This window comes from Salvelinus alpinus, chromosome 17, assembly GCF_045679555.1.
Source record: "Salvelinus alpinus chromosome 17, SLU_Salpinus.1, whole genome shotgun sequence".
Taxonomy (NCBI): domain Eukaryota; kingdom Metazoa; phylum Chordata; class Actinopteri; order Salmoniformes; family Salmonidae; genus Salvelinus; species Salvelinus alpinus.
Window position 1 is genome coordinate 50,315,189 of NC_092102.1, and position 27,649 is coordinate 50,342,837.

Sequence of the window (27,649 nt, forward strand, 5' to 3'; positions counted from 1 at the left end):
TAATCACTTAGATATCTGGGCGCAGGACCATAAATACTTCCGTAAACCAAACCTAGTCTAATCTGGGACACCTTAGCTGGGACACCCTAGCTGGGACACCTAGCTGGGACACGCTAGCTGGGACACCCTAGCTGGGACACCCTAGCTGGGACACCTAGCTGGGACACGTTAGCTGGCACACCCTAGCTGGGACACCCCCAGATCCATACTGTTAGAGGAGGTGCTCCTACAATAATGTGATTTATATCGCATACAATGTAAATGATTGGATTCTTTACACGCCGCAGTAAGACATTATCCCATTACAATACCTTTGGCTCCATATGGCTCCATAAAGATAATTTAAATATACAAGCAAGCATTAGGCAATGAGTTGACTAGCAAGAATTGGTCTAGGGGCTCCCGAGTGGCGCTATGGTCTAATGCACTGCATTACAGTTCTGGAGGCGTCAATACAGACCCGGGTTTGATCCCAATGCAAATTAATTACTTAAAATCATATAATGTGATTTTCTGGATTTTTGTTTTAGATTCTGTCTCTCGCAGTGTCACTGAGTAGGCTGATAACCCATTTCATAAGTGCACAGTCCATAGGTTTACCACTGCAATATGAATGTCCAGTACACAATGTGATTTTCTGGATTTTTGTTTTAGATTCCGTCTCTCACAGTTGAAGTGTACCTATGATAAAAATTACAGACCTCTACATGCTTTGTAAGTAGGAAAACCTGCAAAATCGGCAGTGTATCAAATACTTGTTCTCCCCACTGTATATAGTGGGGAGAACAAGTATTTGATACACTGCCGATTTTGCAGGTTTTCCTACTTACAAAGCATGTAGAGGTCTGTAATTTTTATCATAGGTACACTTCAACTATGAGAGACGGAATCTAAAACAAAAATCCAGAAAATCACATTGTATGATTTTTAAGTAATTAATTTGCATTTTATTGCATGACATAAGTATTTGATACATCAGAAAAGCAGTACTTAATATTTGGTACAGAAACCTTTGTTTGCAATTACAGAGATCATACGTTTCCTGTAGTTCTTGACTAGGTTTGCACACACTGCAGCAGGGATTTTGGCCCACTCCTCCCTACAGATCTTCTCCAGATCCTTCAGGTTTCGGGGCTGTCGCTGGGCAATACGGACTTTCAGCTCCCTCCAAAGATTTTCTATTGGGTTCAGGTCTGGAGACTGGCTAGGCCACTCCAGGACCTTGAGATGCTTCTTACGGAGCCACTCCTTAGTTGCCATGGCTGTGTGCTTCGTGTCGTTGTCATGCTGGAAGACCCAGCCACGACCCATCTTCAATGCTCTTACTGAGGGAAGGAGGTTGTTGGTCAAGATCTCGCGATACATGGCCCCATCCATCCTCCCCTCAATACGGTGCAGTCGTCCTGTCCCCTTTGCAGAAAAGCATCCCCAAAGAATGATGTTTCCACCTCCATGCTTCACGGTTGGGATGGTGTTCTTGGGGTTGTACTCATCCTTCTATTCCTCCAAACACGGCGAGTGGAGTTTAGAGCAAAAAGCTCTATTTTTGTCTCATCAGACCACATGACCTTCTCCCATTCCTCCTCTGGATCATCCAGATGGTCATTGGCAAACTTCAGACGGGCCTGGACATGCGCTGGCTTGAGCAGGGGGACCTTGCGTGCGCTGCAGGATTTTAATCCATGACGGCGTAGTGTGTTACTAATGGTTTTCTTTGAGACTGTGGTCCCAGCTCTCTTCAGGTCATTGACCAGGTCCTGCCGTGTAGTTCTGGGCTGATCCCTCACATTCCTCATGATCAAACCTTCCATAAACAAATATAGCTAGCTACCTTCCTTTGCCTGTTTGTTAGCTAGCTACCTTCCTTTGCCTGTTTGTTAGCTAGCTACCTTCCTTTGCCTGTTTGTTAGCTAGCTACCTTCCTTTGCCTGTTTGTTAGCTAGCTACCTTCCTTTGCCTGTTTGTTAGCTAGCTACCTTCCTTTGCCTGTTTGTTAGCTAGCTAGCTTTCAGTTTACTGGTGTTAGCTAGCTAGCTACAGAGGCTAGCTGCTGGAATTTGGACAAACAATCTAACGTTAGCTAACAGCAGCTGTGTTGTTGCCGAGCAAAGGAGTTGTTGATCCGGTTAGCACATCGTTGTTTCTTAATGAACGGAAATGTGCACGTGAGAGTGATACATTATACATTTAATAAAAACTGTTGCACCTAAAAATGTTTAAGTCCAATGGTAATTTTATTGACACTATAATCTCGTTTTAATTAGACATCTACAATTTGAGCTAGGTAGCCGTAGAAAATACTCTGAAAACTCAACTGATAATCACCCAGTTAAAAATCCTATTTGTGGTTCTCTATAACGGCTGGACGGCCCGGGCGGAAAATGATGAGAGGTGAGGAGTTTGTTTTTCCAATCAAGTTGATTTGAAAATTGTAAACGAGATTGGTGTCATATTGCCTTAGATAAGCATTTCACTACACCCGCAATAACATCTGCTAAATATGTGTCATGACCAATACAATTTGACTTGATCAAATTATATGATTTTAAATGAACATTGAGCTTCAACCAATGCTATCGCCCACAGAATAGTACTTCTGTCCAGAAATCAGCAGGTGGGTAAAGGAGACTTCCCCCAAATGCAGAGAACCATCTGGTTAACAGCCCCGCCAGTCTGGGACATTCAATTCAAATCAAATCAAATGTTATTGGTCACATACACATGGTTAGCAAATGTTAATGCGAGTGTAGCCAAATGCTTGTGCTTCTAGTTTCGACAATGCAGTACTAACCAACAAGTAATCTAACCTAACAATTCCACAACTACTACCTTATACACACAAGTGTAAAGGGATAAAGAATATGTACATAAAGATATACGAATGAGTGATGGTACAGAACGGCATAGGCAAGATGCAGTAGATGGTATAGAGTACAGTATATACATATGAGATGAGTCATGTAGGGTATGTAAACATTATATAAAGTGGCATTGTTTTATGTGACTAGTGATACATTTATTACATAAAGATGGCAAGATGCAGTAGATGGTATAGAGTACAGTATATACATATGAGATGAGTAATGTAGGGTATGTAAACATTACATAAAGTGGCATTGTTTGAAGTGGCTAGTGATACATTTATTACATACATTTTTCCATTATTAAAGTGGCTAAAGATGAGTCAGTATGTTGGCAGTAGCCACTCAATGTTAGTGACACAGAACGGACAGCCCTCCCCAACATTAGGATCCAAATCAAAGTTTATTTGTCAAGTGCGCCGAATACAACAAAATACAATGCTTACTTACAGGCTCTAACCAATGGTGCAAAAAAGGTATTAGGTGAACAATAGGTAGGTAGAGAAATAAAAACAACAGTAAAAAGACAGGCTATATACAGTAGAGAGGCTATATACAGTAGAGAGGCTATATACAGTAGAGAGGCTATATACAGTAGAGAGGTTATATACAGTAGAGAGGCTATATACAGTAGAGAGGCTATATACAGTAGAGAGGCTATATATAGTAGAGGCTACATACAGTAGAGGCTACATACAGTAGAGAGGCTATATACAGTAGAGAGGCTATATACAGTAGCGAGGCTATATACAGTAGAGTGGCTATATACAGTAGAGAGGCTATATACAGTAGAGAGGCTATAAACAGTAGAGAGGCTATATACAGTAGAGAGGCTATATACAGTAGTGAGGCTATATACAGTAGAGAGGCTATATACAGTAGCGAGGCTACATACAGTAGAGGCTACATACAGTAGAGAGGCTATATACAGTAGAGAGGCTATATACAGTAGCGAGGCTATATACAGTAGAGTGGCTATATACAGTAGAGAGGCTATATACAGTAGAGAGGCTATAAACAGTAGAGAGGCTATATACAGTAGAGAGGCTATATACAGTAGTGAGGCTATATACAGTAGAGAGGCTATATACAGTAGCGAGGCTATATACAGTAGAGAGGCTATATACAGTAGCGAGGCTATATACAGTAGCGAGGCTATATACAGTAGCGAGGCTATATACAGTAGAGAGGCTATATACAGTAGACAGGCTATATACAGTAGAGAGGCTATATACAGTAGAGAGGCTACATACAGTAGAGAGGCTATATACAGTAGAGAGGCTATATACAGTAGAGAGGCTATATACAGTAGAGAGGCTATATACAGACACCGGTTAGTCAGGCTGATTGAGGTAGTATGTACATGTAGATATGGTTAAAGTGACTATGCATATATGATGAACAGAGAGTAGCAGTAGCGTAAAAGAGGGGTTGGCGGGTGGTGGGTGGCGGGACACAATGCAGATAGCCCGGTTAGCCATTGTGTGGGAGCACTGGTTTGACGGCCCAATTGAGGTAGTATGTACATGTAGGTATGGTTAAAGTGACTATGCATATATGATAAACAGAGAGTAGCAGCAGTGTAAAAGAGGGGTTGGGGGGAGGCACACAATGTAAATATTCCGGGTAACCATTTCATTACCTGTTCAGAAGTCTTATGGCTTGGGGGTAAAAACTGTTGAGAAGCCTTTTTGTCCTAGACTTGGCACTCCGGTACCGCTTGCCATGCGGTAGTAGAGAGAACAGTCTATGACTGGGGTGGCTGGGGTCTTTGACAATTTTTAGGGCCTTCCTCTGACACCGCCTGATGTAGAGGTCCTGAATGGAAGGCAGCTTAGCCCCAGTGATGTACTGGGCCGTACGCACCACCCTCTGTAGTGCCTTGCGGTTAGAGGCGGAGCAATTGCCGTACCAGGCAGTGACGCAACCGGTCAGGATGCTCTCGATGTTGCAGCTTTAGTACCTTTTGAGGATCTCAGGACCCATGCCAAATCTTTTTAGTTTCCTGAGGGGGAATAGGCTTTGTCGTGCCCTCTTCACGACTGTCTTGGTGTGTGTGGACCATGTTATTTCCTTAGTGATGTGGACACTGAAGAACTTGAAGCTCACGATCCGCTCCATTAAAGCCCTGTCGATGTGGGGGGGGTGCTCAGCCCTCCATTTCCTGTAGTAAATGATCAGATCCTTTGTCTTGCTGACGTTGAGGGAGAGGTTGTTGTCCTTGCACCACACTGCCAGGTCTCTGACCTCCTCCCTATAGGCTGTCTCATCTACCCGACCCTGTCTGTAATACATACATGTTTCAAGCAGACCACCATAGTCCCTGTGCCCAAGAACAACAAGATAACCTGCCTAAATGTCTTTCACCGCATAGCACTCACATCTGTAGCCATGAAAGTATTTTGAATATTGAGTTTGTATTCTGGAGGGAGAAATTGAATGGGTGGACACACTCTGAGTCCTAGACAGTGTCAGCGGTTACGTGGGTGACATACTGCCACTTGCACTTGAGGTTGACAACTCATGATGGTAGTTTGGAGTTGGAGGTAGGGGCGTATATAAGAGGCCCCGTGGATGCTGAGAGTGAAGGAGGAGGAATGGAGGGAGGTAGGAATGGAGGGATGAAGTGCTTTCGGGGAGAATTACAGGGAGTCTTTTCTGGAGGTGTGTGGGCATTGCACAGAACTTTGCTGGAGTCTTTTGAACAGCATGAAAGATGGAGAGAGGCTGAGAGACAGGAGGGGGAGAAGGACGAGGGGAAAGAGAGAGGGGAGGGGGAGAGGGACGAGGGGAAAGAGAGAGAGGAGGGGGAGAGGGACGAGGGGAAAGAGAGACAGGAGGAGGAGAGGGACGAGGGGAAAGAGAGAGAGGAGGGGGAGAGGGACGAGGGGAAAGAGAGAGAGGAGGGGGAGAGGGACGAGGGGAAAGAGAGACAGGAAGGGGAGAGGGACGAGGGGAGACAGGAGTGGGAGAGGGACGAGTGGAAAGAGAGACAGGAGGGGGAGAGGGACGAGGGGAAAGAGAGAGAGGAGGGGGAGAGGGACGAGTGGAAAGAGAGACAGGAGGGGGAGAGGGACGAGTGGAAAGAGAGACAGGAGGGGGAGAGGGACGAGGGGAAAGAGAGACAGGAGTGGGAGAGGGACGAGTGGAAAGAGAGACAGGAGGGGGAGAGGGACGAGGGGAAAGAAAGACAGGAGGGGGAGAGGGACGAGGGGAAAGAGAGACAGGAGGGGGAGAGGGACGAGGGGAAAGAGAGACAGGAGGGGGAGAGGGACGAGTGGAAAGAGAGACAGGAGGGGGAGAGGGACGAGGGGAAAGAGAGACAGGAGGGGGAGAGGGACGAGGGGAAAGAGAGAGAGGAGGGGGAGAAGGACAAGGGGAAAGAGAGACAGGAGGGGGAGAGGGACGAGGGGAAAGAGAGACAGGAGGGGGAGAGGGACGAGGGGAAAGAGAGAGAGGAGGGGGAGAGAGAGTGAGAGAGGAGGAGTAGATAGAGATGGAGATATAAGGGAGAGAGAGAGAGAGAGAGAGAGAGAGAGAGAGAGAGAGAGAGAGAGAGAGAGAGAGAGAGAGATGTTAGATGTGAAAGAGGGACATGTACAATCTTTCACAGCAGCCAGACAGGAAACAGACAACCAAACAAAATAATGCATTAAACCAGAAAACTCTGTTTTTTTAACACTAGAAGAGCCGAATCATTTTGACTCAATATGAATTTCAAACTAAAATAGTCACCTTGACTTTTCCTAAATGAGTCTATTTGACATGTTATAAGAATTTCGATATCACACACATAATTAGTTATAACTTATAATCCGTTTTAAGAGGACATTGTAGGAGATTTTTTGTTGTTGTCACTTTTAGAAGAAGAAACAGACTCGCCTGCAGGTAAGACGTTTTGATTTCGATATAGTATTCTGAGGTTTCCAAAACCTTTTCCATAACTCTCAAAATGGAGGAGATGAGCTCTATTTCAAAATATCACTTTTCCCAAGAATCAAATCAATTCAAATTATATTGGTCACAAACACGTGATTAGCAGATGTTATTGGCGGGTGTAGCGAAATGCTTGTTGCTTCTAGCTCCGACAGTGCAGTAAATATCTTACAAGTAATATTCAACAAATTACACAAGATGTACTCAATACACACAAATCTAAGTAGGAATGAATTAAGACTAAATACATATGGACGAGCCATGTCAGAGCAGAATGGACTAAGACACAGTAGAATAGAATAGAATACAGTATATACATATGAGATAAGTAATGCATAGACTAAGATACAGTAGAATAGTATAGAATACAGTATATACATATGAGATGAGTAATGCCAGATATAGTAGAATAGTATAGAATACAGTATATACATATGAGATAAGTAATGCATAGACTAAGATACAGTAGAATAGTATAGAATACAGTATATACATATGAGATGAGTAATACATAGACTAAGATACAGTAGAATAGTATAGAATACAGTATATACATATGAGATGAGTAATGCCAGATATAGTAGAATAGTATAGAATACAGTATATACATATGAGATAAGTAATGCATAGACTAAGATACAGTATAATAGTATAGAATACAGTATATACATATGAGATGAGTAATGCCAGATATAGTAGAATAGTATAGAATACAGTATATACATATGAGATAAGTAATGCATAGACTAAGATACAGTATAATAGTATAGAATACAGTATATACATATGAGATGAGTAATACATAGACTAAGATACAGTAGAATAGTATAGAATACAGTATATACATATGAGATAAGTAATGCCAGATATGTAAACATTATTAAAGTGAATAACCACTGTCCCACGCGCTCCATACAGAAGGCAACAGATAGTCTACAGTAACATACATCTATGAAATAATTATGTTTTTTTCGTATTCTGATGGTACCCAGGACCTTCATGAAACCCAACCTAAAGGGTTATTTTCCTGATATGAAATGCATGTATTAGACTGGTAGAATGTTTGAGTCAAAATTAGTCTTCATTGGCTCAAAGGGGCTCCATTGAGGCCCGGCTTTTTCTAGTGTTAAAGCCCTAATTCCGTTATGGATATGAGCGTCTGCTAAATTACAAAAAATAAATAAATAATTTAGAATCTTTAGTTGTTACCTCCATTTTTTTGACCCTCTTTGGGCTGAGATCCCGCTAACGGGATCGATATGACAACAGCCAGTGAAAGTGCATTCATTTTACGTATGGATGGTCCCGGGAATCAAACCCACTATCCTGGCATTTTCATGAGCCATGTTCTACCAACTGAGCTTCAAAGGACCTCGTGTGGATGTTTAGCCCTTGCATCCATAGCTCTGTCTATGAATTTCAGACTGGTTACATTTCTCCAGGACCATAACCTCAGTTCTTTTTTTTTTACCCAAAAAAAGAGGTTTTTAATTAAGGACTCTAGGTTTTAATCCAAAACCTCTGTTTAATTGGAATGTGTGATAGGGAGTTGGTGATGGATGGCTGATCTTTTCCTCTTGTTAAGGGCTCGATGGCTGAGAATATTAGGCTTGATACCTAACTATATTCGGTGGGTTTTGGTAACAGGAAGGCTACGTAAACGGTAGACATGAATATTTAAGAAACCTCCTTGACAGTTTTAGTTGACATCAAAAGGTACCGTCTGAAAACAGGTGGGATGGATTCCATATGAAACGTTACTATAGCAACCAAACAACAGGAAGTATCAAAACACAAGACGTAAATATGCAACAGGTGCCCCAGGGCCGGCGCCAAAATGAATCAGTTGGATGAGCGTTTGATTCCTACAGGCCGCATTTGTTAATGGGTTTTTATGAATAAAAACCACATGCAGCTCGTGAGTTTCAAGTTTAGGGAAGCTTACAATTTATCCTACGATTTCTATTTAACTTCGTGCCAGTTCTGATTATTTTTAGATTTTCATGGAACAGTTTCATTTCAATAATGAAGTTTTTGTAAAAAAAATACAAATGTGTCACGTGGTTATTAATCATAAAAATCTGCATTAAAATGATACAAATCTAAAAGTTAAAATTCAACTAATTCAAGAACACCAGCCTTTGCCATATGGATACATTGGAGCTTGAATTCCCTCGTAATCAGGAGAGACAAACCCCACACATGCTCATTGCTCACATGGAGCACTCCAAACTAAAGACAATACAACATTTTGACAAAGCTCCTCAAGGATGCTTATGAAATAAACCAAAACGTGCTTCTCACAAGTGGCCGCAATACCCCAGAATGACATCACAATACCCCAGAATGACACCCCAGAATGACATCACAATACCCCAGAATGACACCCCAGAATGACATCACAATACCCCAGAATGACACCCCAGAATGACATCACAATACCCCAGAATGACACCCCAGAATGACATCACAATACCCCAGAATGAAACCCCAGAATGACATCACAATACCCCAGAATGACACCCCAGAATGACATCACAATACCCCAGAATGACACCCCAGAATGACATCACAATACCCCAGAATGACATCACAATACCCCAGAATGACACCCCAGAATGACATCACAATACCCCAGAATGACATCACAATACCCCAGAATGACAAAGCACATTTTTTGAACACTGCAAACAATGTTTCCACTCTGTGAATGAGAACGGTAGATGCACGCATTAACAGTAATTAACAGTAATTAATGTAACCAAATGACGGGGATTAACATACATTTACTATGCCTACTGGTTGCATATGTAAAAGAGATTTGATAAAAATAAACAATCATAGGGCAAGCAAGTCAGACAATGAAATAATGAATGTGCAAGAATTAGCGGGGAGACAGGAAACCATTCTGGAGAGCTGAGTGCATTCTGGAAAGCTGATGGGACCGGCTATTTACAGTGGGGCAAGTTTCACTGGGGACAGGGGGGACATGTCCCCACCACATTCTGAAATTGCATTTTTGTCCCCCACAGTTTTATCATTGGAATGTGATACAAAACGAGGCAACTGTGTGCTTTAAGACCATGTGGACGCCTTCAAGCTTTCTGGTAGGCTGTTTGGAGTGTTTGTCCGACTGGATAATAAAAATAAGTTAAAAAATAATAATAATTATGTCCCCCCCCCCCTACTTTTAAAACCAAAGTTGTGCCCCTGCTTTTAAGTGACAGTCACAACTCAATAATCAGCTAGGCCTAATGCCACGCACAATGTCCAAATTGCTAGCTTCCCAAACAGGAAAAGGCCTATGCACTTGGAATGTTAAACAATCCACAGCTATTTTTTTAAATGAAGCTAATGATCCTCTGTCGCTAAGTCAAGCTCTCTGGTGAAGTATTTTCATTGATTTCATTTAGATGGGAGTTATTATATAATTTTGGCAAAACATCAATTTATTTGAGGTAAAGCCAGCATCCGAACAGCGCACTGTGCACCCGCCAACTTTCCTTTCTAATTTGCAAATGGCTGAAACCAGAGATCTGTATATAACGATGAGATGCTCATGTCTCCGTACTAACAATGCGAGTCGTTGTCCCAAACGGCAGTAAGGCAGGCGACAAGCTTAGGTCTGCACATTATGCCAATAGTAACGCATTGGGCTTTTTCAGGACAGATTTTGGCGAGAGTGAGCCATCTCGCTTTGCCTCTTCCTCTGCTGAAACTAGCGAGCAAAAAACAGCACCCCTCTGTCTTACTATATGTAGCCCGTGTATCTGATGCTGTCTGGCCAGGAAAAGTATGACATGCCATGTTCCTCTTGTCCAGACAGCATTAGATACATGGTCTACGTATACAGAGACAGAGGGGCGCTGTTTTGCTCGCTAGGAGGCTTTATCTGAGATTGATGCGTCCTTCTGTCGGCGCGGCTCAGTCAAATAAATGATCAATATTTTAATATTTTATTTGGGCAGGCAATGCGATACGGTAGGACTTAGGGTCCCCTAAGGCCCTGAGGTCATCCTGCTGTGTTCAGCCCTTTATGTCGGTCTGTGGCCTTGTTATTTCTCAAGAAGAAACGTTATTCAAAAATACTTTTACTTTTTTTGCTCACCTCCTCAGAATATGTTATCCGTAATTTGACAGCATGTTACAACGGATAGAAGAGTGATTATTTCAGAGAAAACAATCAAACGATCTACACATCACAAAAACTCAATTTCAAAACAGAATGTTGATTTAAGATATTTTGGATTTAAAAGCTGAAAAATGAAAGGATTTTAATTTGATATGATGTAAAAGAACCTGAAAAAAAATTATTAAAACTCAGACTTGATTTGTCAAGTTTTAAGCTTCAGTTTGGGGCCGACTACAACCCTAGTTTAAGCACGCTTAAAATGGTACGTGATTCCCTTTTTTTTTACCCAGCCGCTTTTCTCTCTCTATACATGTTTTGCCTTTGAACATAAGTATGAGAATAACATGCTTTTCACCACCTATTCACTTTGGCTTGAGATTGAATAAATGAAGGTGTGGCAGAAGTGTATCTACAGATATGCCATATTCTGACCTTGACTTCATTAGGACTAGGGTTAGGACATAGGGTTAGGACTAGGGTTAGGACATAGGGTTAGGACATAGGGTTAGGACATAGGGTTAGGACTAGGGTTAGGACATAGGGTTAGGACATAGGGTTAGGACATAGGGTTAGGACATAGGGTTAGGACTAGGGTTAGGACTAGGGTTAGGACTAGGGTTAGGACATAGGGTTAGGACTAGGGTTAGGACTAGGGTTAGGACATAGGGTTAGGACTAGGGTTAGGACATAGGGTTAGGACATAGGGTTAGGACTAGGGTTAGGACATAGGGTTAGGACTAGGGTTAGGACATAGGGTTAGGACATAGGGTTAGGACTAGGGTTAGGACTAGGGTTAGGACTAGGGTTAGGACTAGGGTTAGGACATAGGGTTAGGACTAGGGTTAGGACATAGGGTTAGGACATAGGGTTAGGACTAGGGTTAGGACTAGGGTTAGGACTAGGGTTAGGACTAGGGTTAGGACATAGGGTTAGGACTAGGGTTAGGACATAGGGTTAGGACATAGGGTTAGGACTAGGGTTAGGACTAGGGTTAGGACTAGGGTTAGGACTAGGGTTAGGACTAGGGTTAGGACATGAGGGTTAGGACTAGGGTTAGGACTAGGGTTAGGACTAGGGTTAGGACTAGGGTTAGGACATAGGGTTAGGACTAGGGTTAGGACATAGGGTTAGGACTAGGGTTAGGACATAGGGTTAGGACATAGGGTTAGGACTAGGGTTAGGACTAGGGTTAGGACTAGGGTTAGGACTAGGGTTAGGACATGAGGGTTAGGACTAGGGTTAGGACTAGGGTTAGGACTAGGGTTAGGACTAGGGTTAGGACTAGGGTTAGGACTAGGGTTAGGACTAGGGTTAGGACATGAGGGTTAGGACTAGGGTTAGGACTAGGGTTAGCACACCACATTTCCCTCGTAATTCCACCGCCTTTACGAACAAGGTAACCGTGAATAAGGTCGAGCGAACCAGCCGGTTACAAGTGGAAAAAAAACAATCTACTTCATCTTTTTTGATAGCACTAACAGCTTTCTCCATGCATTGGAATTTATACATTGACAAGAGCTATTGACAAGAGCTAGAAGAATGGGGATTGCAAACACACAAAGGAATTGCTTTCGACAAATTTTCCTTATGACGTCTGGAGACAAATGAGAAACTAGCCATATAGAAGCCAACTGAAAATTATGTCAACTTGACATGCATTGCGGCCCCTTTAACACAGTAAAGTCGGCTATAAATAGCTGTGCCATTATTCCACATTTTCATTGTGTGCCCTCATAATTTGCGTTGATAAAATTTGGAGACACAAGCTATAGGCTTATGTAGGGCTGAACCTGCTGAGTTGTAGGGCTTAGGTAGGGCTGAACCTGCTGAGTTGTAGGGCTTATGTAGGGCTGAACCTGCTGAGTTGTAGGGCTTAGGTAGGGCTGAACCTGCTGAGTTGTAGGGCTTAGGTAGGGCTGAACCTGCTGAGTTGTAGGGCTTAGGTAGGGCTGAACCTGCTGAGTTGTAGGGCTTAGGTAGGGCTGAACCTGCTGAGTTGTAGGGCTTAGGTAGGGCTGAACCTGCTGAGTTGTAGGGCTTAGGTAGGGCTGAACCTGCTGAGTTGTAGGGCTTAGGTAGGGCTGAACCTGCTGAGTTGTAGGGCTTAGGTAGGGCTGAACCTGCTGAGTTGTAGGGCTTAGGTAGGGCTGAACCTGCTGAGTTGTAGGGCTTAGGTAGGGCTGAACCTGCTGAGTTGTAGGGCTTAGGTAGGGCTGAACCTGCTGAGTTGTAGGGCTTAGGTAGGGCTGAACCTGCTGAGTTGTAGGGCTTAGGTAGGGCTGAACCTGCTGAGTTGTAGGGCTTAGGTAGGGCTGAACCTGCTGAGTTGTAGGGCTTAGGTAGGGCTGAACCTGCTGAGTTGTAGGGCTTAGGTAGGGCTGAACCTGCTGAGTTGTAGGGCTTAGGTAGGGCTGAACCTGCTGAGTTGTAGGGCTTAGGTAGGGCTGAACCTGCTGAGTTGTAGGGCTTAGGTAGGGCTGAACCTGCTGAGTTCATGTCCTTTAGAATGTTTTAATTATATCCCTGGGCTTTCCTCCATTTCATTGTATTTGTTACATATTAGCCACTATTTGGAGCCGCAGTCGGTAACACCCACATACATTTATAAGTGTCCCTTTAGTGTGAGTTTTATTCCATTTGCAGCTCACATTTAGTTCTGTTTACCCGTCTTTCCTCTGTCGCTGTACGTGTGGTTGTTCTTGAGGGTTAATAGCATAAGGCTAACGTTGTGCAATATTTTGTGACGTGTAGCCTATTTTACACTTTAGCGTAGTCGGCAGGACTAGAAATTCAACACAAATTTTACACTTGTTCATCTCGTGTAATCCTGATCTTACACTCCCCTCCATTTTTATTTGGACAGTGAAGGAAAAACTTTTAACTTGTCTCTATACTCCAGCCTTTCGGATTTGAGATCAAATGTTTTATATGACGTAACAGTACATAATATCACCTTTTAGTATTTTCATACATATCTGTTCTACTGTTTAGAAATGAAAGCACTTTATTCATCTAGTCCCCTCATTTGAAGGTGTTATTTGGACACATGCACGTACAGTGTATTAAAGTAGTCAGAAGTGTAGTATTTGGTCCTATAATCCTATCATTCAATGACTACATCAAGCTTGTAACTCTACAAACTGCATTTGGAGTTTGTTTAGGTTGTGTTTCAGATTAGGCCCAATAGAAATTTATGGTAAATAATAGATAGGGTCATTTTGGAACCCCTATTATTGTTAATAATAATAATATAATATGTTTCTCAACACTTCTACATGAATATCCCACAAGACATGCCACCAGGGGTCTCTTCACAGTCCCCAAGTCCAGAACAGACTATGGGAGGCGCACAGTACTACATAGAGCCATGACTACATGGAACTCTATTCCACATCAGGTAACTGATGACAGAAGTAGAATCAGATTTAAAAAACAGATAAAAATACCCCTTATGGAACAGTGGGGACTGTGAAGAGACACAAAGGCAAACATACACAAACAAATATGCACATGTTAGGACACGTACTCCACACACACACACACACGTACACTGTACTAATGTTATGTGTTGACGTTGTACATGTTGTGGACATGTAGTGGTGTAGTCATGTTATATGTTGACGTTGTACATGTTGTGTTGTGCATATGTAGTCGTGTTAAAGCTGTATGATATACTGTTTTGAATTATATGTAATTAATGTGCTTGGACACCAGGAAGAGAAGTTGCTGACTTGATTGCAGCTAATGGGGATCCCTAATAAAACACAATAAAATACATTCATGTGGATGCAATGGATGAAATGGGAATAATTAAAGTTTCACCTTATCTTATTAAGTGTTTGCGGCTCATCCAGACTAGGGTTGCAAAATTCTGGTAACTTACCCCCCCCAAACAACTCCTGGTTAGAGGATTTCTGCTTATCCTTTTTGCTTCCGAGAATCTTCCAACCAGGATTTTTGGACAACCAAGTTATCCGGAATGTTGCAACCCTAATCCAGACAAGTCTGAATGTCCGTTAGCGGGTTATTCAGCAATACACACCATCTCCCGACTAGCATTTTTTTGGAGTTTGTAGCAATAATAATGGAAACGGATGGACCCAGCTAACTGTGCTCTCAGGAGCACGAGGTAAATTGAAATAGAAAGGTAAAACTTTGTTTGAGATGAACTATCGTTTTCAGTGGGTTGCTAATACAGGTTCTACTACTACTGAAGAGAATAAAACAAAAATGAAGGAAACTTCCCATCAAAACCATTTTATTAATATGCAGATAAAAATATACAATTTTCAAATTCAAGCTTCAGCAAATGTTCTTTAGCATCAACAACAAGCTGGCTAGCATATCAACTGTCTTTAGCATCAACAACAAGCTGGCTAGCATTTCAACTGTCTTTAGCATCAACAACAAGCTGGATAGCATTTCGACTGTCTTTAGCATCAACAACAAGCTGGCTAGCATATCAACTGTCTTTAGCATCAACAACAAGCTGGCTAGCATATCAACTGTCTTTAGCATCAACAACAAGCTGGCTAGCATATCAAATGTCTTTAGCATCAACAACAAGCTGGCTAGCATATCAAATGTCTTTAGCATCAACAACAAGCTAGCTAGCATATCAACTGTCTTTAGCATCAACAACAAGCTGGCTAGCATTTCAACTGTCTTTAGCATCAACAACAAGCTGGCTAGCATATAAAATGTCTTTAGCATCAGCAAATTAACCATTCATTAATAATAATAAATAGCTACTTAAAATGCAGTTCATGAGTAAACATACTGTTACAATCTTCATTACAGCAACAACCATTTACGCAAACACTGTTTTTCTCTTTTAATATTAATTACAACAACATTTTTTTGCTAGATTTGGCTTTTTTGAGAATTTTCTGTTGACATTCAAGTGGTCTGGAAATGTAAACTAATGGAAATACTCTGATAACTTTCCCAGAATTCCCTGTTGTTCCAGAAAACCCTTGTTGAAAGAATTCCAGGAATCAGGAGAGAATAAGCTGGACATCTTGAATCCCCAAACCAATACTTTTTGGGAAAGTTACCAAAATTTGGCAAAGATTCTATCTGCACCTCTGTACACAAAAGAGTTAACAGCACGCATACAGACTCAAGAGGCAAATATACACCAATAACATGATTCATATATAAAGACAGAAGTCTTAGAAGTGTCTTAGATAGATGACTGTAACAATACTTACAGTGGGGAGAACAAGTATTTGATACACTGCCGATTTTGAAGGTTTTCCTACTTACAAAGCATGTAGAGGTCTGTAATTTTTATCATAGGTACACTTCAACTGTGAGAGACGGAATCTAAAACAAAAATCCAGAAAATCACATTGTATGATTTTTAAGTAATTAAATTGCATTTTATTGCGTGACATAAGTATTTGATACATCAGAAAAGCAGAACTTAATATTTGGTACAGAAACCTTTGTTTGCAATTACAAAGATCATACGTTTCCTGTAGTTATTGACCAGGTTTGCACACACTGCAGCAGGGATTTTGGCCCACTCCTCCATACATACCTTCTCCAGATCCTTCAGGTTTCGGGGCTGTCGGTGGGCAATACGGACGTTCAGCTCCCTCCAAAGATTTTCTATTGGGTTCAGGTCTGGAGACTGGCTAGGCCACTCCAGGACCTTGAGATGCTTCTTACGGAGCCACTCCTTAGTTGCCCTGGCTGTGTGTTTCGGGTCGTTGTCATGCTGGAAGATCCAGCCACGACCCATCTTCAATGCTCTTACTGAGGGAAGGAGGTTTTTGGCCAAGATCTCGCGATACATGGCCCCATCCATCCTCCCCTCAATACGGTGCAGTCGTCCTGTCCCCTTTGCAGAAAAGCATCCCCAAAGAATTATGTTTCCACCTCCATGCTTCACGGTTGGGAGGGTGTTCTTGGGGTTGTACTCAACCTTCTTCTTCCTCCAAACACGGCGAGTGGAGTTTAGACCAAAAAGCTCTATTTTTGTCTCATCAGACCACATGACCTTCTCCCATTCCTCCTCTGGATCATCCAGATGGTCATTGGCAAACTTCAGACGGGCCTGGACATGCGCTGGCTTGAGCAGGGGGACCTTGCGTGCGCTGCAGGATTTCAATCCATGACAGCGTAGTGTGTTACTAATGGTTTTCTTTGAGACTGTGGTCCCAGCTCTCTTCAGGTCATTGACCAGGTCCTGCCGTGTAGTTCTGGGCTGATCCCTCACCTTCCTTATGATCATTGATGCCCCACGAGGTGAGATCTTGCATGGAGCCCCAGACCGAGGGTGATTGACCGTCATCTTGAACATCTTCCATTTTCTAATAATTGCGCCAACAGTTGTTGCCTTCTCACCAAGCTGCTTGCCTATTGTCCTGTAGCCCATCCCAGCCTTGTGCAGGTCTACAATTTTATCCCTGATGTCCTTACACAGCTCTCTGGTCTTGGCCATTGTGGAGAGATTGGAGTCTGTTTGATTGAGTGTGTGTACAGGTGTCTTTTATACAGGTAACAAGTTCAAACAGGTGCAGTTAATACAGGTAATGAGTGGAGAACAGGAGGGCTTCTAAAAGAAAAACTAACAGGTCTGTGAGAGCCGGAATTCTTACTGGTTGGTAGGTGATCAAATACTTATGTCACGCAATAAAATGCAATTTAATTACTTAAAAATCATACAATGTGATTTTCTGGATTTTTGTTTTAGATTCCGTCTCTCACAGTTGAAGTGTACCTATGATAAAAATTACAGACCTCTACATGCTTTGTAAGTAGGAAAACCTTCAAAATCGTCAGTGTATCAAATACTTGTTCTCCCCACTGTATATACTTTTACATACCTTTTATATAGCATGTCTATATATACAGAGTAACACCACCATAAAAATAGAATGAATATAATTAATTATATTTCTATGCACACCACATTATATATAATCATATATTTTAATTTTGCTGCACTTTGTTTTTCCCTTTTGAAGTAAATCTTACTTTAAGACTGTGCTGCTCCAAAACACATTGTAATACAAAATATTGTTGTTTCTTCTTTTTTTTTTTACAGGACGACAAGCAAAAATATGTATATGTGGAACCTCAGGCAGCGTCATCATCTCAATGATTATTTCATCGGTAACAATGAATAAAGGCTTCAAACAAGCAAGTCTCTGTTGTGATGTGTTGCCCGTTCCTACACCTGTAAGGTGATAGAAAACAAACAAGTAAAAGCACCATCAATGACTAACACGCTTTATCCAGGATGGTGGATAGCATTTATAACAGACTTTGCTTGGTATCTAAGGCCATGGAGTTAGATAAGTTGTTGCTCACCGACAAAATTAAACAGAAATACACAAAGAAACCTCCATTTACAGTATTTACTTAAAGCATAGAAACAGACAAAAAAAGCATCCGTACAACACAAGGAAAAAATGACAACAACATCATTAACCAACCAACAATGGGCCAGACTCAGAGTGGAGAGAAGCGTGCGCAAAAAAAATAACTGTCGACTTTTCCTGGAAATCGTCTTTGAAGCACACAGACCTAAACTAAAGTCACAGACCTAAACTCTAAGCTTAATCGGCCCTGAAAATGATCAATCCACTAAAATATGACAAAATGACAACCATGTTTACCAAAGACACAGAGAAAATAGAGCCCCTTAGTCCCGAGTAGAAAGTCTGTTAGAATATATGACCCTGCTGTTCGGCCTCCAAGCCGCTACGGCACAGATCCGGGTCCGGCACCAACCAGGCCATTCGCACATTGCCCCTGCCCCGGGCTACCTCTGGCCCCCAGGCTCTGCCCCTACCCTGGCCCGTCCCCGTTCGGCCCCAGCCCAGGGGGCCGACGTGCTGCTAGAGGGTAGTGATCTGCGTGAGCTCCGTGTTGGAGTTCCCTGTCCCTTGGTGGTGGTTGTTCTGGGGCTCCTGGCAGACCAGGGGCAGCTCCACGCCTAGTCATGCGGGGTTTGTATTCCCGTCCGCCGTTTTGCAGTTGTAGGCAACTTCACGGGCGATGCTCCTCATCCGACCAGACTGCTGCCGGCTGTCCAGGCGGAACGGACCCGGGTGGCAGAACTCCCTGAAGCACCTCTTGAAGTTCTCGTCCAGGAAGGCATAAAGGACTGGGTTAAGACTGCTGTTGACGTAGCCCAGCGCGATACAGAAGTGCATCAGGACCATGGTGAGGAGGCTACCCAGGTTGAAGCCCAGCAACTGGGCCAGAGCCATGATCTGGATGGGGGTCCAGCAGACCACGAAGGCTGCCACTACGACCAGGACCATGCGGGTGATGCGGCGCAGGTTACGGTCCTTCTCCTTGGAGCCGGACAGGATGCGGACACTGCGAAGGCGATTGACCATCAGGCTGTAGCAGACACTGATGATGGTAACCGGGATGAGGAAGGAAAAGAGGAAGACGCAGGTGCCAAACACCGGGTCCCAGTAGCTACGGGGGTCTGGGAGGACTATGTTACACTCTATACCTAGGAGAGAGACAGGAGACAGGGTTAGAAACAGGACATAGGGGTTAAGGTTGGACATAGAGTCCCAGTAGCTACGAGGGTCCGGGAGGACTACAATACACTCTAAACCTGGGAGGGAGACAGGGCAGAGGGTTAATGCAAGGGTTAGGACATGAGGGTTAGGACATGAGGGCTAAGACATAGGGTTAGGACTAGGGTTAGGACTAGGGTTAGGACATGAGGGTTAGGACTAGGGTTAGGACTAGGGTTAGGACTAGGGTTAGGACTAGGGTTAGGACATGAGGGTTAGGACTAGGGTTAGGACATGAGGGTTAGGACTAGGGTTAGGACTAGGGTTAGGACATGAGGGTTAGGACTAGGGTTAGGACTAGGGTTATGACATGAGGGTTAGGACTAGGGGTAGGACATGAGGGTTAGGACTAGGGTTAGGACTAGGGTTAGGACATAGGGTTAGGACTAGGGTTAGGACATGAGGGTTTGGACTAGGGTTAGGACATGAGAGTTCGGACAAGAGGGTTGGGACATGAGGGTTAAGACATGAGGGCTAGGACATGAGGGTTAGGACATGATGGTTAGGACTTGGGTTAGGACTAGGGTTAGGACATGAGAGCTAGGACATGAGGGTTAGGACATAGGGCTAGGACATGAGGGTTAGGACATGATGGTTAGGACTAGGGTTAGGACTAGGGTTAGGACATGAGGCTTAGGACTAGGGTTAGGACATGAGGCTTAGGACTAGGGTTAGGACATGAGGGTTAGGACTATGATTAGGACATGAGGGTTTGGACTATGATTAGGACATGAGGGTTAGAACTAGGGTTAGGACTACAGTTAGGACTAGGGATAGGACATAGGGCTAGCACACCACATTTCTGGATGGCCAGATACATTGCCTTCAGAAATTATTCACACCCCTTGACTTTTTCCACATTTTGCCTAGTTAAATAAAGGATAAATTACATTAAAAGTAAAAACAATATACAATTGTGTTACAGCTTGAATTTTAAATTGATTAAATTTAGATTTTGTGACACTGATCTACACACAACACCCCGTAATGTAAAAGTGGATATATGTTTTAGAACATTTTACAAATTAATAAAAAATGAAAAGCTGAAATGTCTTAAGCCTATAAGTTTTCAAACCCTTGTTATGGCACGCCTAAATAAGTTCAGGATTAAACATGTGCTTAACATGTCCTAACTCAGTTGGCAGGGAGGAAGGAAACTGCTCAGGAATTTCACCATGAGGCCAATAGGGACTTTAAAACAGTTACTGAGTTTATTGGCTGTAATAGGAGAAAACTAAGGATGGATCAACAACATTGTTGTTACTCCACAGTGAAAAGAAGGAAGCCTGTAAAGAATAAAAAAATATTCCAAAACATGTATCCTGTTTGCAATAAGGCACTAAAGTAAAACTGCAATACAAAGCGTAAGGTTTGGGGAAAATCCACCACACATCACTAAGTACCACTCTTCATATTTTTAGGCATGGTGATGGCTGCGTCATGTTATGGGTATGCTTGTCATCGGCAAGGACTAGGGAGTGTTTTAGGATAAAAATAAACTAAACAGAGCTAAGCACAGGCAAAATCATAGAGCAAAACCTGGTTCAGTCTTTTTTCCAAAAGACAATGGGGAGACAAATTCACCTTTCAGCAGGACATTCACCTTAAACACAAGGCCAAATATACGCTGGAGTTGCTTACCAAGAAGACATTGCATGTTCCTGAGTGGCCTACATACAGTTTTGACTGAAATCGGCTTGAAAATCTATGGCAAGACCTGAAAATGGTTGTCTAGAAATGATCAACAACCAACTTCACAGAGCTTGAAGAATGTTTTAAAAGAATAATGTGCAAATATTGTACAATCCAGGTGTGAAGGGCTCTTAGAGACTTACCCAGAAAGACTCACAGCTGTCGTCGCTGCCAAAGGTGAATCTAACAAGTATTGACTCAGGGGTGTGAATACGTACGTAAATTACATACTTCTGTATTTAATTTTCAAAACATTTTCAAAAATGTTTTAAACATGTTTTCACTTTGTCATTACGGGGTATTGTGTTTAGATGGGGAAGGAAAAAATATATGTATGTATCTAATTTTAAATTCAGAGTAAATAACACAACAACATGTGGAATAATCATTTGATCCACCTCTACGCCACCATTCTGTATACAATCTGGCCCTTCTTTGGACACTGTGTTAACAAACCTCCAAACGAGATTCAACGCCATACAACACTCCTTCCGTGGCCTCCAACTGCTCTTAAAAGCTAGTAAAACTAAAAGCATGCTCTTCAACCAATCACTGACCCCACCCGCCCGCCCGACTAGCATCACTACTCTGGACGGTTCAGACTTAGAATATGTGGACAACTACAAATACCTAGGTGTCTGGCTAGACTGTAAACTCTACTTCCAGACTCATATTAAGCATCTCCAATCCAAAATTAAATCTAGAATTGGCTTCCTATTTCGCAACAAAGCCTCCTTCACTCTTGCTGCCAAACATGCCCTCGTAAAACTGACCATCCTACTGATCCTCGACTTCGACGATGTCATTTACAAAATAGCCTCCAACACTCTACTCAGCAAATTGGATGCAGTCTATCACAGTGCCATCCGTTTTGTCACCAAAGCACCATATACTACCCACCACTGCGACCTGTATGCTCTCGTTGGCAGGTCCTTGCTACATATTCAGGTCCCATGTGGCTCAGTTGGTAGAGCATGGCGCTTGCAACGCCAGGGTTGTGGGTTCAATTCCCACGGGGGGACCAGGATGAATATGTATGAACTTTCCAATTTGTAAGTCGCTCTGGATAAGAGCATCTGCTAAATGACTTAAATGGAAATGTAAATGTAATATTCGTCGCCAAACCCACTGGCTCCAGGTCATCCTTAAGTCTTTGCTAGGTAAAGCTCCGCCTTATCTCAGCTCACTGGTCACCATAACAACACCCACCCGTAGCACGCGCTCCAGCAGGTATATCACACTGGTCATCCCCAAAGCCAACACCTCCTTTGGTCGCCTTTCCTTCCAGTTCTCTGCTGCCAATGATTGGAACGAATTGCAAAAATCACTGAAGTTGGAGACTTATATCTCCCTCACTAACTTTAAGCATCTGCTGTCAGAGCAGCTTACCAATCGCTGCAGCTGTACACAGCCCATCTGTAAATAGCCCATCCAACCAACTACCTACCTCATCCCACATTTGTTTTCGTTTTTCTGCTCTTTTGCACACCAGTATTTCTACTTGCACATCCTCATCTGCACATCAATCACTCCAGTGTAAATTGCTAAATTGTAATTATTTCGCTACTATTGCCTATTTATTGCCTTACCTCCTTACTTCATTTGCACACACTGCATACAGATTTTTCTATTGTGTTATTGACTGTATGTTTGTTTATTCCATGTGTAATTCTGTGTTGTTGTTTTTTGTCGCACTGCTTTGCTTTATCTTGGCCAGGTCGCAGTTGTAAATGAGAACTTGTTCTAAACTAGCCTACCTGGTTAAATAAAGGTGAAATAAAACAATTAAAAGTCAGGGGGTAGGAATACTTTCTGAAGGCTCTGTAGCTAGCAACAAGGACAAGAAGCTGCCGGGGAATCGTAAGTGGCTCATTTCAGCGGGTTTCATCTGGTTCTTGATACCATCTTGTTTTGATTCTCACATCTATGCTAATATGAATCCAAATTGCTAGCTAGCTAACCAACAACTGTAACGATGTATTTGAGAGACAACAAGTGCTCATTGTGCTAATGTATTTATGTTTTCAATAGATATTCGGAAGCGAAATATAGTTAAAATGTCGTCAACAATCGAACCCATCCCCGTCAGTTTTTCCCCATAGTTGTGCACACGTCGGTTTTGTCGCTCAACAACCAACATGTCTATAGGACAGAGGGTTTATTATTATAGTAGAAGGAATGAGAGGACAGAATAATCCAATCAAACAAAATCACCCCTAAGAATCTCTTTTGAAAACTCAGGTCCCGTAGAAATATGGAATGACACTTAAACAATATATTCTATTGTGGATTCAACATAGAAATAAATTCTATCACAGAAATTCAACATAAGCACATGGAGTCATTCTGTTTTTTCCCCCTCCCTCGAGGTAGAATCACTTAATCTCGGACATTTGCTCGGACATTTGCTCGGACATTTGCTCGGACATTTGCTCGGACATTTCCACAGGCTGCCTTTCAAAACTCTCTAAAAACTGAGCAGCTGGAAAACTCCGACAGCCCTGTAGCTCTTTAATACAACGCTAAATTCAGTTCAGTGGAATTTGTTTTTTAAACAAACATTGGCAGCTGAAAGGCAGCAATCCTGAACTTCAAAAGACAATTTTCTGAGTTGCTATTTAAAAAAGAAACACTTCACATCACTGATGTTCAGAAGAAGCCTCTTTCTTTCTCTCTGGTGTGATTATGACCCTCTTCCTCCCTGCTTTTCAAAAAACACTATCTAGCCTGCTTTCCAAACTGAACAGAAATCTACGGTTTATTACCTTTAACCTGTGCTCCAACTCTGTAAGGCTGAGAGCTCATCTGAACCTGGATGTCTTGTTACCCTTTAGGATTATTGTTAAACTATTGTTAACCAAATGGCTGCCATTTGAGGCCAATCCTCTGATATATTCAAGTGTCTCTCCTGACAACTGTCTCTGATGATCACATAATAAACAAACAGTACTTCACTAATCAGACCCAGTACATCTCCCTCAATGGCCACACCTCAGACTCCGCTTACTGTTCATCATCCAGCCTTGACTTGCTGCAGTACACCTGTTTGTTTGTCCCTAACAAACCTCCTTACTTGCTTCAGTGAAATGCTTACTTACAAGCCAATTAACCAACTATGCAATGTTACGAAAGTAAGAGATAAGAATAACAAATAATTAAAGAGCAGCAGTAAAATAACAATAGCGGGGCTATATACAGGGGGTACAGAGTGTGCAGGGGGTACCGGTGTCGAGGTAATTGTGGAAATATGTACATGTAGGTAGAGTTATTAAAGTGACTATGCATAGATAATAACAGAGAGTAGGAGCAGCGTAGAAGGGGGGGGTGCAATGCAAAACATATTGGTAGCAATATTCTATTAGAGTCTTATGGCTTGGGGATAGAAGCTGTTTAGAAGCCTTTTGGACCTAGACTTGGCGCTCCGGTACCGCTTGCCATGCGGTAACAGAGAGAAAAGTCTATGACTAGGGTGGCTGATGTCTTTGACAATTTTTAGGGCCTTCCTCTGACACTGCCTGGTACAGCGGTCCTAGATGGCAGGAAGCTTGGTGATGTACTGGGCCGTTTGCACTACCCTCTGTAGTGCCTTGCGGTCGGAGGCCGAGCAGTAGCCATACCAGGCGGTGACGCAACCAGTCAGGATAATCTCGATGGTGCAGCTGTAAAACCTTTTGAGGATATGAGGACCCGTAGGTTTTGTTCACGACTGTCTTGGTGTGCTTGGACAAGTTAGTTTGTTGGTGATGTGGACGCCAAGGAACTTGAAGCTCTCAACCTGCTCCTTTACAGCCCCATCGATGAGAATGGGGGTGTGCTCGGTCCTCCTTTTCCTGTAGTCCACAATCATCTCCTTTGTCTTAATGACGTTGAGGGAGAGATTGTTGTCCTTGCACCACAAGGTCAGGTCTTTGACCTCTTCCCTGTAGGCTGTCTCATCGTTGTCGGTGATCAGGCCTACCACTGTTTTGTCATCGGCAAACATAATGATGGTGTTGGAGTCGTGCCTGGCCGCGCAGCCATAAGTGAACAGGGTGACAGAGCAAGAGTGGTGTTTGTCAGACCATGAGACATCACTGTCACTACACTATATCTGACTGGCTAAATAACTCCTCTATATCTGAATGGGTAAATAACTCCTCCTGTCACTCCTCTATATCTGACTGGGTAAATAACTATATCTGACTGGGTAAATAACTCCTCTATATCTGACTGGGTAAATAACTATATCTGACTGGGTAAATAACTCCTCTATATCTGACTGGGTAAATAACTCCTCCTGTCACTCCTCTATATCTGACTGGGTAAATAACACCTCTATATCTGACTGGATAAATAACTCCTCTATATCTGACTGGGTAAATAACACCTCTATATCTGACTGAGTAAATAACTCCTCTATATCTGACTGGGTAAATAACTTCACTATAACTGACTGGATAAATAACTGCTCTATATCTGACTGGGTAAATGACCCCTCTTTATCTGACTGGGTAAATAACTCCTCTATATCTGACTGGGTAAATAACTCCTCTATATCTGACTGGGTAAATAACCCCTCTATATCTGACTGGGTAAATAACTCCTCTATATCTGACTGGATAAAGAACTCCTCTATATCTGACTGGGTAAATAACTCCTCTATATCTGACTGGGTAAATAACACCTCTATATCTGACTGGGTAAATAACTAATCTATATCTGACTGGGTAAATAACTCCACTATATCTGACTGGGTAAATAACTCCTCTATATCTGACTGGGTAAATAACTCCTCTATATCTGACTGGGTAAATAACTCCTCTATATCGGACTGGGTAAATAACCCCTCTATATCTGACTGGGTACATAACTCCTCTATATCTGACTGGGTAAATAACTCCTCTATATCTGACTGGGTAAATAACTCCTCTATATCTGACTGGGTAAATAACTCCTCTATATCTGACTGGGTAAATAACTCCTCTATATCGGACTGGGTAAATAACCCCTCTATATCTGACTGGGTACATAACTCCTCTATATCTGACTGGATAAATAACTCCTCTATATCTGACTGGGTAAATAACCCCTCTATATCTGATTGGGTAAATATCTCCTCTATATCTGACTGGGTAAATACAGGCTGAAATAGGAATTTACATAATATTATTCTTACATACTGTATGTTTGTCATATTTCTGCTGTTGGGAAGAGAATAGGATGTTTTGCAGTAAAATGTGTTGGTAGGAGAAAGCTATGTACGTTTGTTCACATGTAAGTCTGTGATTTATGTTTACTATAGGTTAATGAGGCGATTTAAAAGTGATGTGACTAAAATGAAAGGGAATTTAGTTGACTAAAATGAAAGGGAATTTTGTTGACTAAAATGAAAGGGAATTTAGTTGACTAAAATGAAAGGGAATTTAGTTGACTAAAGGGGACAATTGTTTATTTGTCATGTTGACAATAACTAGACTAAATAATTATCCAAATTACAAAATAAAATGTAAGACTTAATGCTATTTTTAGTCAAAATGACTAAAACGAGACTAAATCTAAAAAAGAATGTCAAAATTCACACCGCTAGTTGCTCAGTTTCATAACACTTCCTTCGCTGTCCATATCAACGCCTCGGCTTACACTAGCGACCCTCTGTTCGATCGACAACGTACAATCCAGTTGCAAAAAGGTTCCCGACGTTTTAAGCTGTGGCTGAGTATATCCAGTTTCATTTCAATCCGTTACATGGAGTCTCTGTTTGTTATTTGCTGAACTGATCATGTGTTTTAACATTAAGCGCCTGCTCAAAGTCCTTTTCCTATACAGTAGCTACAGTCAACTTTACATCGGGATGTGAAATTTTATGAATCGATTTTTTTAGTGCCGTGAGACTATGACCCACATGGTATTACACTAGGATGAGAAATACTGGTCCCGTGGATAAACAGCACAGCTTGGTCCCGCGGATAAACAGCACAGCTTGGTCCCACGGATAAACAGCACAGCTTGATCCCGTGGATAAACAGCACAGCTTGATTCCGTGGATAAACAGCACAGCTTGGTAAAGCCGGATATTGATATTTGTCCCTGAACAGAGTCTGCTAACACTTCAAGGAACAGAAACATTATCCTTTGATAGTTACAGTTTTTTTTTCTCTCTCTCTCTCTCTCTCTCTCTCTCTCTCTCTCTCTCTCTCTCTCTCTCTCTCTCTCTCTCTCTCTCTCTCTCTCTCTCTCTCTCTCTCTCTCTCTCTCTTTCTCCCCACCCCCTCTCCCTCTCCCTCCTCTCTCTCTCTCTCTCTCTCTCTCTCTCTCTCTCTCTCTCTCTCTCTCTTTCTCCCCACCCCTCTCCCTCTCCCTGCTCTCTCTCTCTCCCCACCCTCTCCCTCTCTCTGCCCACCCTCTCTCTCCCTGCTCTCTCTCTCTCCCCTCTTCCTCTCCCTGCTCTCTCTCTCCCCACCCCCTCCATCTCTCCCTCTCTCTGTTCATCCATATCC

The 27,649-nt window shown here is 42.5% G+C and overlaps 1 protein-coding gene across 1 annotated transcript in view; it reads right to left on the reverse strand.

The window, feature by feature from the left end:
• Window positions 1-17,688: 17,688 nt before the first annotated feature.
• Window positions 17,689-27,649, reverse strand: part of oprl1 (opiate receptor-like 1) — a 101,582-nt gene continuing 91,621 nt past the window's right edge. Inside the window, exon 4 of the mRNA XM_071349358.1 lies at window positions 17,689-19,411. Coding sequence (XP_071205459.1) covers window positions 18,885-19,411 — 527 coding nt within the window. The 3' untranslated portion in view covers window positions 17,689-18,884. The remainder of the gene's footprint in view (window positions 19,412-27,649) is intronic.